Below are 14,972 nucleotides of genomic sequence, written 5' to 3'. Positions count from 1 at the left end.
TGATAAGAATCCTTCAGTTGCTTCATATATGCAAATGTTACTACCCGATTTTGAGTGGTAGAAAACATGTCATGATAGAAAGGAAAAAAAAACCTTGTAAGAAAATTTTGTTCTAATCTCTTCATTTTCTCGATACCGATGAATTCGAAGATTATCCGATGCATTTCAAATAAAACTATCCTCCACAAATATGTTTACGAGATTCTTTTGTCTAAAGAGAGTGAAAAATAGCTAATGGACAATTTTGCAATTGCAACACATTTTTATTACGCTAGCCAAATTTAGCATCAAGTCAGCAGGATCACTGTACGATTTAGTTATGACAAAGGTTTATGTAACGATCAGATTGATTGTAACAGAGAAGATTTGAATAGCAAAGATAAGCAAGCATATGTCGCACAATAACTATCCCACTTTAACCGTGAACCGAGTTAAGAATCAAACTCGTCACGTTATTGAATAGAAATTGGATAGAAATCAATATACTCCTCAGATTTTATTCTACTTTTTCAGGAAATCATATAGACATTCTTTGCTTCTATTACATTAGTTCTCGAGATATAAAAATATGTGGTTTGTGTGTACACTGTACATGTTATACTCTATGTTATACATACTTATACTTACCAATAAATGGTGCTTAGAAAACCAACTATTTCTTATTGATTTCTAACATGTGATTTTCTAGAATAATCAAAATAATCGAAAAAAAAATAACTCCGATATCGAACCTTTCCACGTTTAATTTTCGAGGACTAACATCGTTGTAGAAAGTGCAATAGTTAGAAGAAGCACAGTTTGACCATGCAAGTTGCGGAAGTGACGTTGTCGCTGCATGCACGATTCGATGTTCTAGTAATGGAGTCGGCGTATAGAAAGGCCATGGGTCGATCACTCTTCGTGAAGTTCGCGGCACTGGAAGCAACGATGGAGGCATTACGAAAAATGCAGAGCCAAGGAAGTTTATGTACGAAAATGGAAAGTCAATGGATGTATGCATGCGCGTCGCTGGATCTAATGTGTAGTACGTTTGTATTTATAATTTGTCTCCGGAGCTAAGTGATGAGATTTTATTATTGAAGAAAAAGTCGATCGCGTTGTTCGTGAACAGTTCCCGACGTAATCGGGTTCGGTCATAAACATGCCTGGAGTGCGTGGTGAACACTTTGATGTGAAAACCGACATTTCTACGACGATCGACGTGGGCCACTGAAAAAGAAAAGTTCAGGAGGCCATATCGTGCCCAAATGCTACTCACTGGCGAGCTCAATGTGCTGCTTCACGGTTCAGCTCAGAATCTGCTTCAGGTTTCTTGGTGCAGTATGGAATAGTTTGCGCTATTCATAGTCATACAATGACAAACATAAAATGATTTGCAATCAATTACTGAGGTGGAAACGCTTATTAGAAAACAAATTCCAACGTTAGACTAAGTACTACATTATGGACTATGAAGAATAAAAAATTTATAATTTTCAAATGATTTTCTCTTTAGAAGTAATCGGTATAAAATGCGCCACCACGTTTTCATGGAAAATACATTTGTAAGCTCCCACATGGATGAACTCGACCAAAAACTTGACGTTTAAATCCTTGATCTGTTACGTTAGATACAATAATATTTCCACCTTATTCACATTGGTCTGGGAAATTTACCATCTTAAGGATAAGACTTACACTAATCTTGTGCAGAGCAGTATGACAATTTTAGTGAAATATATTGGAATATTTTGATTATCATTTTTGGGTGGTGCATACAACACGGATGAAATTATGGTTAAACTGAGAGATTTGGTAAGCAACGCTTATTGATCATATTTCCTTTAGAATTTTTACCTAGTCATGAAGATAAATTTAGATAAAAGATAAAATATAAAAAAAAATATGTTTCGTTCATGTAAATCAACCAGACTGCTACGCATTGCAAGCTTATATCGAGAAGTTAACTGCCGTACTACCTTTGTTGAAACATATCAAACTAGCGTCACCATCAATTTTAGAATCGATTGAATCTAAAGAATTTTGTCAATATTTTTGAAGTGAAATGAGCGTAGGGCACACTTCTCCAGACTATAAAACAGATCATTACTTAAGTCAGTGATCTCCAAAGTGCGCATGCTGCCCTCCAAGCCTTTTCATGCGGCCCGCGAAGGTTTTCTGAGAATACACTGCACCCAATATATTTTTTACTCGGTTGGAATTCTTTAATTTCCCGGTTAACCTGATTTTTCCCAACTTTTTTAATGCTACCTGAATTTTCTTTGTTTTTTTTGTGATTTTTTCATGGGGTTAACTCATAGTTTCATCAACGCTAAAGGTCTTTATCGACTAAAAACCACCCATATAAAAAAGAACTGGGTGTACGTGTGGCCCATTGATAATCCTCATATAACACGAAAAGCTTTTTATCATTCCCAATATCTCGATGTACTCGGGAACCTGTCAAGTTCCATCACTATGAAGTTGAAGCACGATTTATATATTTATAGTATCATTTCATTGCATCATTATTATTCTTCAAATTATAACTTCATATATAGATGTCAGCCTACATTAACAGCAAATACATTGCGATGTTATCGCCTCGGGTTATGATAATAGCAATTCCCAAGTAGCACACGCAACATCTTCCTAAAAGCACTTTGTTTCTATTCAGTTTCATTAAAGGCATTGGAAAAACATCAAAGCACAAAAAAGTTGCATCAAGATGTCAAAAACGTTCGAATTGTGATCAATGTTTCATTAAAATTGCAATGCAGTACGTGTTTGACGTTTGGAAACAAACAAACAAAGAATACTGCACTTCATGTTGCAAACACGAAACAAAATCATTAAGTTGCATATTTTTTACCATGTAACTTCAATGCGTCCTTCAAAATTGAATTGTTTGTTTATATTAAGTTGCAAATAAGTTGAATGTGTCTTCATGTTTAATTTAGCATCGTTCAACGTTTAGACAACTTACAATTTTTTCCTGTAATCCCAAGTAGCACACGCAACATCTTCCTAAAAGCACTTTGTTTCTATTCAGTTTCATTAAAGGCATTGGAAAAACATCAAAGCACAAAAAAGTTGCATCAAGATGTCAAAAACGTTCGAATTGTGATCAATGTTTCATTAAAATTGCAATGCAGTACGTGTTTGACGTTTGGAAACAAACAAACAAAGAATACTGCACTTCATGTTGCAAACACGAAACAAAATCATTAAGTTGCATATTTTTTACCATGTAACTTCAATGCGTCCTTCAAAATTGAATTGTTTGTTTAAATTAAGTTGCAAATAAGTTGAATGTGTCTTCATGTTTAATTTAGCATCGTTCAACGTTTAGACAACTTACAATTTTTTCCTGTAATGGTGCAATCAAGTAACAGAAAACCCGAGTACAAAACTTCATAATCGTATGGTTTTTATGGTGAGTCAACATGCAGTCCCTTCGAAGTGTTGATTGGTGCTGTGGTAGAGTGAAGGACTATCAATCACAAGATCCATAAATCAAATCCAGTTTTATATTTTTATTTTATTTTTTTCCGCTGTAGTATTTTGCAACAATATAGCAATTTTACTGCAATCGAAGGATGTTTCCGCGGGCTCCACCTCTTGCGCTTTTTAGATTGCAAGAGAGTTATATTTGATGGCACATACGCAAAGATTGTTCCTTTCCGAATAGTTGCAACACAGTGAAATGTTCAGTAGTGAAACAATTTGTGCTGCTTGGGATGGTGCAATCAAGTAACAGAAAACCCGAGCACAAAACTTCATAATCGTATGGTGTTTATGGTGAGTCAACATGCAGTCCCTTCGAAGTGTTGATTGGTGCTGTGGTAGAGTGAAGGACTATCAATCACAAGATCCATAAATGGAATCCAGTTTTATATTTTTATTTTTTTCCGCTGTAGTATTTTGCAACATTATTGCAATTTTACTGCAATCGAAGGATGTTTCCGTAGGCTCCACCTCTTGCGCTTTTAGATTGCAGGAAAGTTACATTTGATAACACATACGCAAAGATTGTTTCTTTCCGAAAAGTTGCAACACAGTGAAATGTTCAGTAGTGAAACAATTTGTGCTGCTTGGGATGGTGCAATCAAGTAACAGAAAACCCGAGCACAAAACTTCATAATCGTATGGTTTTTATGGTGAGTCAACATGCAGTCCCTTCGAAGTGTTGATTGGTGCTGTGGTAGAGTGAAGGACTATCAATCACAAGATCCATAAATGGAATCCAGTTTTATATTTTTATTTTATTTTTTTCCGCTGTAGTATTTTGCAACAATATTGCAATTTTACTGCAATCGAAGGATGTTTCCGCAGGCTCCACCTCTTGCGCTTTTTAGATTGCAGGAAAGTTATATTTGATGGCACATACGCAAAGATTGTTTCTTTCCGAAAAGTTGCAACACAGTGAAATGTTCAGTAGTGAAACAATTTGTGCTGCTTGGGATGGTGCAATCAAGTAACAGAAAACCCGAGCACAAAACTTCATAATCGTATGGTTTTTATGGTGAGTCAACATGCAGTCCTTCTGAAGTGTTGGAATGGTGCTGTGGTAGAGTGAAGGACTATCAATCACAAGATCCATAAATGGAATCCAGTTTTATATTTTTATTTTATTTTTTCCGCTGTAGTATTTTGCAACAATATTGCAATTTTACTGCAATCGAAGGATGTTTCCGTAGGCTCCACCTCTTGCGCTTTTAGATTGCAGGAAAGTTATATTTGATGGCACATACGCAAAGATTGTTTCTTTCCGAAAAGTTGCAACACAGTGAAATGTTCAGTAGTGAAACAATTTGTGCTGCTTGGGATGGTGCAATCAAGTAACAGAAAACCCGAGCACAAAACTTCATAATCGTATGGTTTTTATGGTGAGTCAACATGCAGTCCCTTCGAAGTGTTGATTGGTGCTGTGGTAGAGTGAAGGACTATCAATCACAAGATCCATAAATGGAATCCAGTTTTATATTTTTATTTTATTTTTTTCCGCTGTAGTATTTTGCAACAATATTGCAATTTTACTGCAATCGAAGGATGTTTCCGCAGGCTCCACCTCTTGCGCTTTTTAGATTGCAGGAAAGTTATATTTGATGGCACATACGCAAAGATTGTTTCTTTCCGAAAAGTTGCAACACAGTGAAATGTTCAGTAGTGAAACAATTTGTGCTGCTTGGGATGGTGCAATCAAGTAACAGAAAACCCGAGCACAAAACTTCATAATCGTATGGTTTTTATGGTGAGTCAACATGCAGTCCCTTCGAAGTGTTGATTGGTGCTGTGGTAGAGTGAAGGACTATCAATCACAAGATCCATAAATGGAATCCAGTTTTATATTTTTATTTTATTTTTTTCCGCTGTAGTATTTTGCAACAATATTGCAATTTTACTGCAATCGAAGGATGTTTCCGCAGGCTCCACCTCTTGCGCTTTTTAGATTGCAGGAAAGTTATATTTGATGGCACATACGCAAAGATTGTTTCTTTCCGAAAAGTTGCAACACAGTGAAATGTTCAGTAGTGAAACAATTTGTGCTGCTTGGGTTTTCTATCAAAAAGCAGATCTAAAGGAACTCAAGATTAAACTACAGGTAAAAATAATTTTGTCATACACTGCTCCGTGATAATAATGTTTCTATTTCTCAAAATTATTTAGGTTTTGGAGAAATTAAACTGAAATTTGGTAAATTATTACCTCCAGAAATTACGTTGACTATTAACAATAGATTCTGTTCAGAATGCCATTCGAATATTTTTCAGGATCGCAAACAGATTCTGTTCAGAACCTTCATTCAGATTCTTTTCAGAATCTCAATCAGAATCCTAAACGGACTCTATTTAAAATTTTAAACAAATTCCGAAAGGATTCTTCCCCGAATCTGTTCAGAATCGCGAATGGATTATTGGATTATCTTCCCTAGTAGCACAACTAACTGTGATTTGTTTTTTTTTTCTTCCTAAGCAATGGAGGGGGAATCTGCTCAACAGACATCCTGGGTTGCCCAGGAAGTGCGGGGTTAGGGGCCACCTCCAACAGCAAACGAGGGAGGCAGGACTGCATCCTTGACTCGCTAAACCGTTTCCATTGCCGCCAAGCCCATCGTCCCTTCGGTACAACCAGAAAGTAATGCTTCAAAGGGGGGCCAGTGCATAACGCACCCTCGAGGTTAGCTGCGTGTCCTTGTAGCATCGAACATCGTGACTCGCTTTTTTAGAAGAACACCATGGTATCGTGCCAGTGCATTGCCGGCTTTCCAGGTGGCTTTACCACGCCCTATGTCCTTGGAAGGTGGGAAGGGTCGACTTCGCGCCTGCTTCCCTCTGCACGACTGGTATCAAGAATGATGATGCCGCGTGCAACCCAAATTGATCTCTCTGCGATAGGGCCTATTCGCCAGCACACAGAGAGACTTGCCGACGCGGTGCCTACGCCTGCCCCAGTCGTGACGAGGACCCCTTTCCGTCCTCGGGCTCGGAACCCGCCCGGTTGACCGTCGCCGCGAAAGCGACGATACCATGTTGTTCTTCACGCGGCCCTTTGTTCGATAAAAGGATCGAGTTCGACCACAGGGCACCGGTATGACCCATGAAGCCGACTCCGAACCCTCGAGTTCCTCAAGTCCACGCGCCACCTTCTGTGTAGCTCCGAGACAATTTGGGCGATAGCCGATAAAACTGCGTTCCAGCCAACTTCATCTTTACACATCCTCGGGCGAGGCCGAGTGTCCGAACCGGTGTAGGTACTGTCTGAAGCAACCATGGCCTGTAAGGACCTGGGTTAGGTGGAAAGTGATTTCCCCATGGCGCCTCTTGACTCACGTACCTATCTCCGGTATCAACCTATGTGTCCATCTACCCTTAGTGGTACTGTCCCACGCACGCTGCCATTTGACCATTGATGCCAACATGACAGTCCTACGGATGCCTCTCGTGCCGCGCATTTCGAAGCACTCTATGTCTTCACCGATAACGATGTCAATAGGCATCATACCGGTGATGACGCAAAGTGCATCGTGCAACACGGTACGGTACGCGTTCGCAACTCTTAGGCACATGAGCCTAACTAACTTTCTATCTTCGTTCTGTAGCAGTTAATACGCAGGGCGGTGCCCCAAGCTGGCCCCCCATACCTCAGTATGGACAGAAGCTTGCGCTTGCTGGCATAAACCGCAGAGCTATTGGACATCATCCGCGACAATGCCACTATAGCTGTGGAGGCACGCTTGCAGGCGTAATTGACGTGGCTACCAAAGGTGAGCTTATCGTCGATCATTACCCCCAAGAGTTTGATGGAGCGTTCAGAGGTGACCGTGCAGTTGCCTGCCCTTATCACCGCTTGTTGCTCCGACTTTCGGTTGTTAACAACAACCACCTCAGTCTTGTGGTGAGCCAGTTCTAACTTCCTGGAACTCATCCACTCCTCCACAATTGCGATCGAGTGGGTTGCAGTCAACTCCACCTCTTCGATCGATTCGCCGTAGACCTCCAGCGTAATATCGTCAGCGAAGCCGACGATTACCACGCCCACCGGGAACTTCAACCTCTAGACACCGTCGTACATGTCGTTCCATAACAACGGACCCAGTATGGAACCTTGCGGAACCCCTGAGGTTATGTCAACGCACTTCCGACCCGCCTCCGTGTCGTATACCAGTACTCGATTCTGGAAGTAGCTTCCGAGAATCTTGTACAGGTACTCGGGAATTCCAAGACGCAGGAGCGCATCTGCAATATAGCTGCCCAACTGGCACTATTGAAAGCATTCCTCACGTCGAGAGTCACTACTGCACAATAGCGAACTCCCCTCCTCTTACGCTGGATAGCTATCTCCGCGGATTTGGTAACCGACAAGCACCTCCCTAGCAGCACACATGCTTCACATAGGTTGCTGCAACTCATATGTGACCAGATTTAGTCACAATCAAGTTGCTGCAACCATTTTTGTCTAACTTGTGCTGCTCGGGTAGCGTCTACGGTCGACTTACCCTTTCGGAAGCCAAACTGGTTACTCGATAGACCATCCGCACCCTCCGTGCGTATCAACAACCTGTTGAGGATGATCTTCTCGAGCACCTTCCCCGCCGTATCAAGCAGGCATATTGGTCATATTGGTCGCGACGGATCCCCCGGTGGTTTTCCCGCCTTTGGCAATAGGACCAAGCTCTGCCTTTTCCATGCTTCAGGGAAGACTTCCTCGTCTAGGCATCTCTGCATGACAGATCTGAACATCTCGGGAGCCTCAGCAATGGCCGCTTTGATGGCCAGGTTCGGAATACCATCCGGTCCTGGCGCCTTACCTACACTAAGGGACTGTGCAATCCCCGCAAGTTCCGCCACAGTTACTCTTCCCTCGTCGGCCACCCTGGCTCCTGGCAGCTCCACAAAGGGAGGCCAGGGACTTGGGTCGTGACGTGGGAAGAGCCCCGCGATGATCCTCTCCACGTGTCTTGGCCATTACGACCCTATAGGCGTCACCCCATGGATTCGCGTTGGCACTTTGACACAGGCCCTCGAAGCAGGCTTTTTTGCTTGATCTAATCTTAGTCTTCAGAGCGGCTCTAGCAGCCACGAACGCCACCCGTCGTTCAACACGCTCCTCTTCTGTGCGTGCTCGCTGCATCCGCCTCCTTGCCCGTAGGCAGGCGCGGTGCAGGTTCGCAATTGCTTGAGTCCACCAGTAAGCCGGTGGCCTCCCATTCCTAGGGTGGACTTTCCTAGGCATGGTGGCATCGCATGAACGCGAGAGTACTGTTACCAGCTGCTCGCCGCTCAGACCGAGAGTATTGTGCTCGCGGCGGAGCGCTTCCTTAAACACCTCGTCGTCGAAGTATGATGTCTTCCACATACGAGGGCTAGGCCTCGCCCTTCTTCCGTCCGCTGAATGCTGGTCGTATAGTCGATACTGTAGCGAACCGCCAGGTGGTCGCTGTGAGTGTAGCCATCATCTACCCTCCAGTTCGAACTACTCGTTTGGCCAGGGCTCCAGAACGTAACGTCGATAATCGACTCGGCCCCGTTCCAGCTGTAGGTACTTTTGGTACCGACATTAGCCAAGTCCACATCCAACATGGCCACTGAATCCAGCAGGATCTTCCCCATTCCACGGCCCAAGCGTTGAAGTCCCCCGCTATAACCACCGGCCTACGCCCCATCAAGTTAGCCGTCAAACAATCTAGCATTCGACCGAACTGCTCGATCGACCATCGAGGAGGCGCATAGCAGCTGCAGAAGAAGACCCCGTTGATTTTGGCAATGATGAAGCCCTCGTGTGTCGAAGACACCAACTCTTGGACTGGGTATTTCCCCGTTGTCCATATCGCCGCCATTTTAGACCCATCGGTGACCCAATTACCGTTCCTGGCGGGTACCCGTTAAGGATCTGCTATGATGGCGATATCCGTCCCCCATTCAGCAACTGTCTGACACAGCTGGGCTGCATCACAGTGGTTCAGGTTTAGCTGCGTTACCTGCACTGTGATTTTGCAGCACGCTTAAACACCGGGCATTTCGAACCCCCCATGGGGTGCTTGCTGTTCGCAGCTTTGCTGGAACAGATCAAACAGTTGCGAGGGTTCGTGCAGCATTGTGCCTTATGTCCCTCCAATCCGCAGCGTCGACAGAGCTTGCTTCTGTCATGGCCTTTGCAGTCCCATTGCTTGTGCCCCGGTTCCAGACACTTGAAGCAAACTTCGGGTTGCTCATATATGCCCACAGGGCATACCGACCACCCCAATTTGACGCTCCCTAACTTGACTACCTTGGAGGCGTCCGCTGCAGATAGCCGAACCAATGCTACCTGTGCCCCTGCCGGACCTTTACGTAGCCGAACGGCTGCGGTGGACGCCTCCACTTCACAATGTCGCCGCAGTGCCGTGACGAGGTCTTCGACTTCGGTGATCTCGTCCAGGTCTTTAACCCTTAGATTCACCTCCGTCGTGAGTGCCCTCACCTTGACCGTCTCGCCTAGGACTTCCTCCGCTTCTTCTTGTAGGCGGCGCCCTTTTGCGAGACGTCCCGCTTTATCTCGAGGATCATCTCGCCCATTCGGGTACGTCTTATTCGACTGTGATTTGGTTGCAGCAATTGAAATGTAAATGTGACCAAATTTGGTTGCATATGAGTTACTGTAACCACTCTACAACATGTGTGTTACTCGGGTTTAGAATTCCAAACGGATTCTGTTTAAAATTATGATCGGATTCTGTTCATATTCCCGAACGAATTCTTTTCAGAATCTCAAAGGGATTCTGTTCAGAATCCCAAACGGATTCTGTTTAAAATCTCAAATGAATTTTGCTCAGAACTTTGAGCTAATGCTGCTTAGCTTCTTCTTCTTCTTATTGGCATTACATTTCACACTGGGACAAAGCCGCCTCGCAGCTTAGTGTTCATTAAGCACTTCCACAGTTATTAACTGCGAGGTTTCTAAGCCAAGTTACCATTTTTGCATTCGTATATTATAAGGCTAAGACGATGATACTTTTATGCCCAGGGAAGTCGAGAGGAATTTCCAATCCGAAAATTGCCTAGACCGGCACCGGGAATCGAACCCAGCCACCCTCAGCATGGTCTTGCTTTGTAGCCGCGCGTCTTACCGCACGGCTAAGGAGGGCCCACATGCTGCTTAACAGTGCCGTGAAATCTCAATGTTAATTGAATTTTTTTACCCGAATATGAACTTGGCCTTCGCAGATATCAATTGAGTACAGAGATCACAAACGAGTAACCCTTGTCTATTCTATTGACAGCAGCAGCCGTACTCATTCGATTGACTTTTGGTGCATATCATGTCATTCCGAAACTTACCGCAAAACCTATTTTTGGAGCGACATGTAGGGGAAATTACGGTTTCGGCAGGTTTTGTTCTATTTTTGTTGACCAAATTTTATTAAATTAAGCCATAATTTTCTCTGATATGCAAAGAATGTTTAGGCTAAATTTGAGCATAATTAGTTATAGAAAACCCCCTGACAATAACAGAACAAAACCTGCCGAAACCGCCATTTCCCCTACCATAATAGGCACAAACATCAATTCAACATCAATATTACATATAAAATTGGTGATAAGAAATATGTTTTCCTAGAAATTTTCCATTTTTCCGACCACAAGCCATTCTCATAACCCATGATTCAAATGAATCTTCAATTGACAGGAGGCACCCGACCAGTTAGGCATAACAAAATTTTATCTCAATTATATCAATATGTGTTACAAATAACAAAACTTGCAATAATTTTGTTATAAATTCTCTGTCAAAAATGGAGGAAAGAAAATGTTTATGATCGTCATAACATGATTATAACATAATGTGTTATGTTTATTTATACCGAAAAAAATTGCCTACATTTTTGGTAGATAGGAATTGGAAAGAAAACGAAGGTACCACCTTCAGTATAACTTGAACCTATATTCAAAGTTGAACTAGCTAGACAAAGTTAATTGCCTACATTATGGATAATCACAATCTTTTCAAGAACATAATTTGTTATAGAATAAGCAATTTTCACCACTTTTTATGTAACACAACGAGTTATATTTTTGTTCAATAAATAACATATTTAGTAATATTTTTGTTAAAACTAGAAGAGATTTTGTTACAATTTTTGTTATTTTAACTACTAATGGTACATGTTTTATAACAACCCCTGTTATAAAAAAAACTGCTGTAACAGAATAACATGGTCTGATATAAATCTGTTACTATCTACTGGTCGGGCACTGATCAAGTGAGACGGCTTGGAAAACGACAGAGGCAAAACAAAGGCTAGATTTACTATTCAGCGTTCAAATGAATAAAACTAAATTTTTCAGCACTGCTGCCCAGAATCCTAACAGAGGTTTTTATGAATCCCTTTGTTATTTGCTATGGAAAGTTATATTTAACAACAAACCTCGAGTAAGATCAAAGTTACAGAATCGGTTGCCACATGATTATTTGGGAAAACAGCATAGAATATTTTCTGCCAACTGAGCCGACAAACAAAATGCTATGGTGAAAAAAAAACAATTTCTTAAGTCAAGTCTGCTACTGGAAAAACGGTACTATAGACTAAAAGTCAGCTACGGCGATGAAATCTGAAGTATGAAATGTCCTTACAAGTACATATTTTATTCGAAAAAGATTCACAGGAATAAAATATTTTGCTCAATTATTCAGAATTCTGTAATATGCAATATAAACAGAATACCAAATCTGCAAATATATTGCAGCCCGCTTTAACGGTCTTCAGTCTCCATTATCATCAAAAGACTATTTCATATTTTCAGTGGGACAATTATATCTACGCAAATTAGGCGCTGTACCGTTCATCTTTGAGTATGCAGCATACGTGTGGTTCCCATATCCAATGTTTGTTGGGTTATGTCTAAAACTGCAATGAAATTAAGGCTCTGTACAGTGCAGCTGCAGTCTGTAGAATAGTATAAATACTTTCGAGACGGTAGTAACAAATAAATAAACTACCTTGCGCCTCCTTTTAGTGAATAAAGTTCGAAATAACAATAACGTTGTGCAAACACAGAGAAAAGTCATGTTTTGTAAAATACATGTTATATCGATAATAATGCCATCCAAATAAGATCTATGTTGGTATTTATTTAAATCTAAACCCTGAAATGGGCTGCATGATGGACGTAGGATTGCAGCACTATATATTCCAACAACTTTGTTGATCATTTGGCCGGGGTTGGTCTGCTAAATCTCACCAAGCACCATTAATGTTGCAGTCTTATTCGACAAGAATGCAATTTGAACCTTTTTTCCTTCTAAAATCATAATTTCGAAATGTTTCTTTCCCTGTTTGATTTTTTTCTTCCTCTGCTGTGTCTGATAAATTCACATGAATCAATATATGCCAGCAGAGAAAGTCACAATTCCCCTACATATATGAATATGATTTCAAATAAGACTTCAAACATTATCTTTCTTATAGAAGAATATCCTTTTTAAAGGTAGGTAAATGTCCATGCCTAGAAGAATGTACAAATCACTGAACCAACATGCTCTTCTCAATTTATGTCCTGGAGGCAAACCACCCAAAAGCATACTTACCTGGCACAGGGGTTACCGTGATCATTAAGGCGGTTCCCCCAGGTTGAGACCCGGCCATTGCACATCCGTGCTGGGTTGACCCCTGCGAATATCCCTCAAGTGGATATCTCGTGTGTGTAATTTTTGATAGCCGGGACGTGCGTACGCGCACATCCCGATCCTATTGTTAAATTAAATGTTGAGTTTTTATGTTTTTATGGAATAATCCACTGAATTTGCGAATCCATTTTACTATCTATTCCAGAGTATTTTTCTTGTTTCTATGACAGTGATCGTCTAACTCCATATAGAAATATATCTGTTTCCTCTGGATTCCATCCACTTCCTTAAGCTTGTCGTTTATTGCAATCTTACCTTCACGCGATATAATAAAAGATATTTTAGTTACTAGATAAAGATTGTCGCTGTCGTCGCTGTCCGGAACATCTTTTGCTGGCGAGGATAGGGGAGCTAAATGTCAAAGAAGGAAAATCCATACGATTTGACAGCTTGATACCCAACATGTTCCGGACAGCAGAACAAAGGGAACCGAAGCGACAATCTTTATCTAGTAACTAAAATATCTTTTGATATCATGCAGAATAACTGCCTATATATGTCTTGTTTTATAAATCGCCCAATTCTTATTCATTTGATGAAGTTTGCGTATTGAAAATGGACCAATGGTTGATGGAACAGATAGGCGGTTTATGTCTTCGCTTTTGAAATTTTTCCATCTTTGCTGCCAAAGTAGTTTTAGTTTAGCACATTTAAGGTGTATGTATGCAGCGGAGAGACATGCGATAGTATGTGCCGGAGCGCGTTAGTGTGTATTCAAAACAAACCGTCAACGGACCTGATAGGAATGGTGCGCCTCGCACTTAAAAACCCTTCCACGGCGGCAAAGCGGTATTAGTACCTGATTAGCCACTGGAGAGTGTACACATTCTGGAACAAGTGAAAATGGTGATCGTTCGATTTTTTAGTGCAGTTGAAGATGAACAGAAGCAAAGGATTCTGCAGAAGTTCCAAAAGGTGTGTATTATATCGTCAGGTCCTAATGCCTGTCAAGTCTACAGGAATACCCTGAAGTTGGAATGAATTGCTATGGTGTTGATGTGATAAATGTGACTTTTTGATACGCGTGCACTTCATAAGCTAAGGTGTCCTATGTAAATTTTGTACTTCAAATTGCAGTGTCTCATGAAAAAAAGGATTACATTCTAGCAATGTCGTAGCATGCATATTGATCATCAGACCACGTTGTTATTGACATATTAAAGTTCTGTACAAGACAGGAGAAGAAGAAGACCGCCTGGAATTGACCCGGCAAATATGAATTATGCTATTGATATTTTTCTGTGATTGAGAAGTGTAAGAACTCGTATATGTATCAGCATCTACTCAGTCAAGAGCGCTTTCGCACTCTCAATAAAGGTGACTGAGATTGCAAAAGAAAACTGCGCGAAATATATCAAGTTGATCAATTGAAATTGAATAATTTATGTTTGCACACATTTACCAGTATAAAATATTTCTGACGCAATTTTCAAAGCTAAAAGTACTCGGTTGAGAAAGGCAAACAGACTCAAGTATTTGATAGATCATTTTTACAATTGAAACTATTATCACCATGTAAATGCAATAACATGACATAGAATGTACAATCGAAAGTTGTTAGTAGAACCTAAGCAATATTTCGCGTGACAACAGCTCTAGTTGTGTTGCCTTGCTATTTGTTATATAGAAACAGGGCAGTGATCACTGATAATGAAATCGAGCCTCCAGTTATAGTTATCTCCAAACAAATGACGTTTGTTTTCCATCTGCTCGAGGATCCTAGGCTAGTGCATTTCATGTTGTCAATGAACAAACAAGAAACAATTCCATTCCTGCCTTGGAAAGTAGCATAACAGTTTTAATCAGTAGCTGGAAATTTGTGATGG

At 41.2% G+C, this 14,972-nt stretch overlaps 1 protein-coding gene and 1 non-coding gene across 2 annotated transcripts in view; both read left to right on the top strand.

The window, feature by feature from the left end:
* Positions 1-13,039: 13,039 nt before the first annotated feature.
* LOC134228193 (U1 spliceosomal RNA) lies at positions 13,040-13,205 on the top strand. The gene has a single exon (XR_009983863.1). It is a non-coding gene; the product is annotated as a U1 spliceosomal RNA (small nuclear RNA).
* Positions 13,206-13,906: 701 nt separating this feature from the next.
* The window catches only part of LOC134224653 (phosphoribosylformylglycinamidine synthase), a 29,375-nt gene continuing 28,309 nt past the window's right edge, over positions 13,907-14,972 (top strand). The window contains exon 1 of the mRNA XM_062704134.1: positions 13,907-14,061. Within this exon, the coding sequence (XP_062560118.1) occupies positions 13,990-14,061 (72 nt within the window). The 5' untranslated portion in view covers positions 13,907-13,989. The remainder of the gene's footprint in view (positions 14,062-14,972) is intronic.

The sequence above is a fragment of the Armigeres subalbatus genome, chromosome 3, assembly GCF_024139115.2.
Source record: "Armigeres subalbatus isolate Guangzhou_Male chromosome 3, GZ_Asu_2, whole genome shotgun sequence".
NCBI classification, from domain to species: Eukaryota; Metazoa; Arthropoda; class Insecta; order Diptera; family Culicidae; genus Armigeres; species Armigeres subalbatus.
Note: the sequence above shows the minus strand (reverse complement) of the source record. Positions and strands in the feature narration are given on the sequence as shown.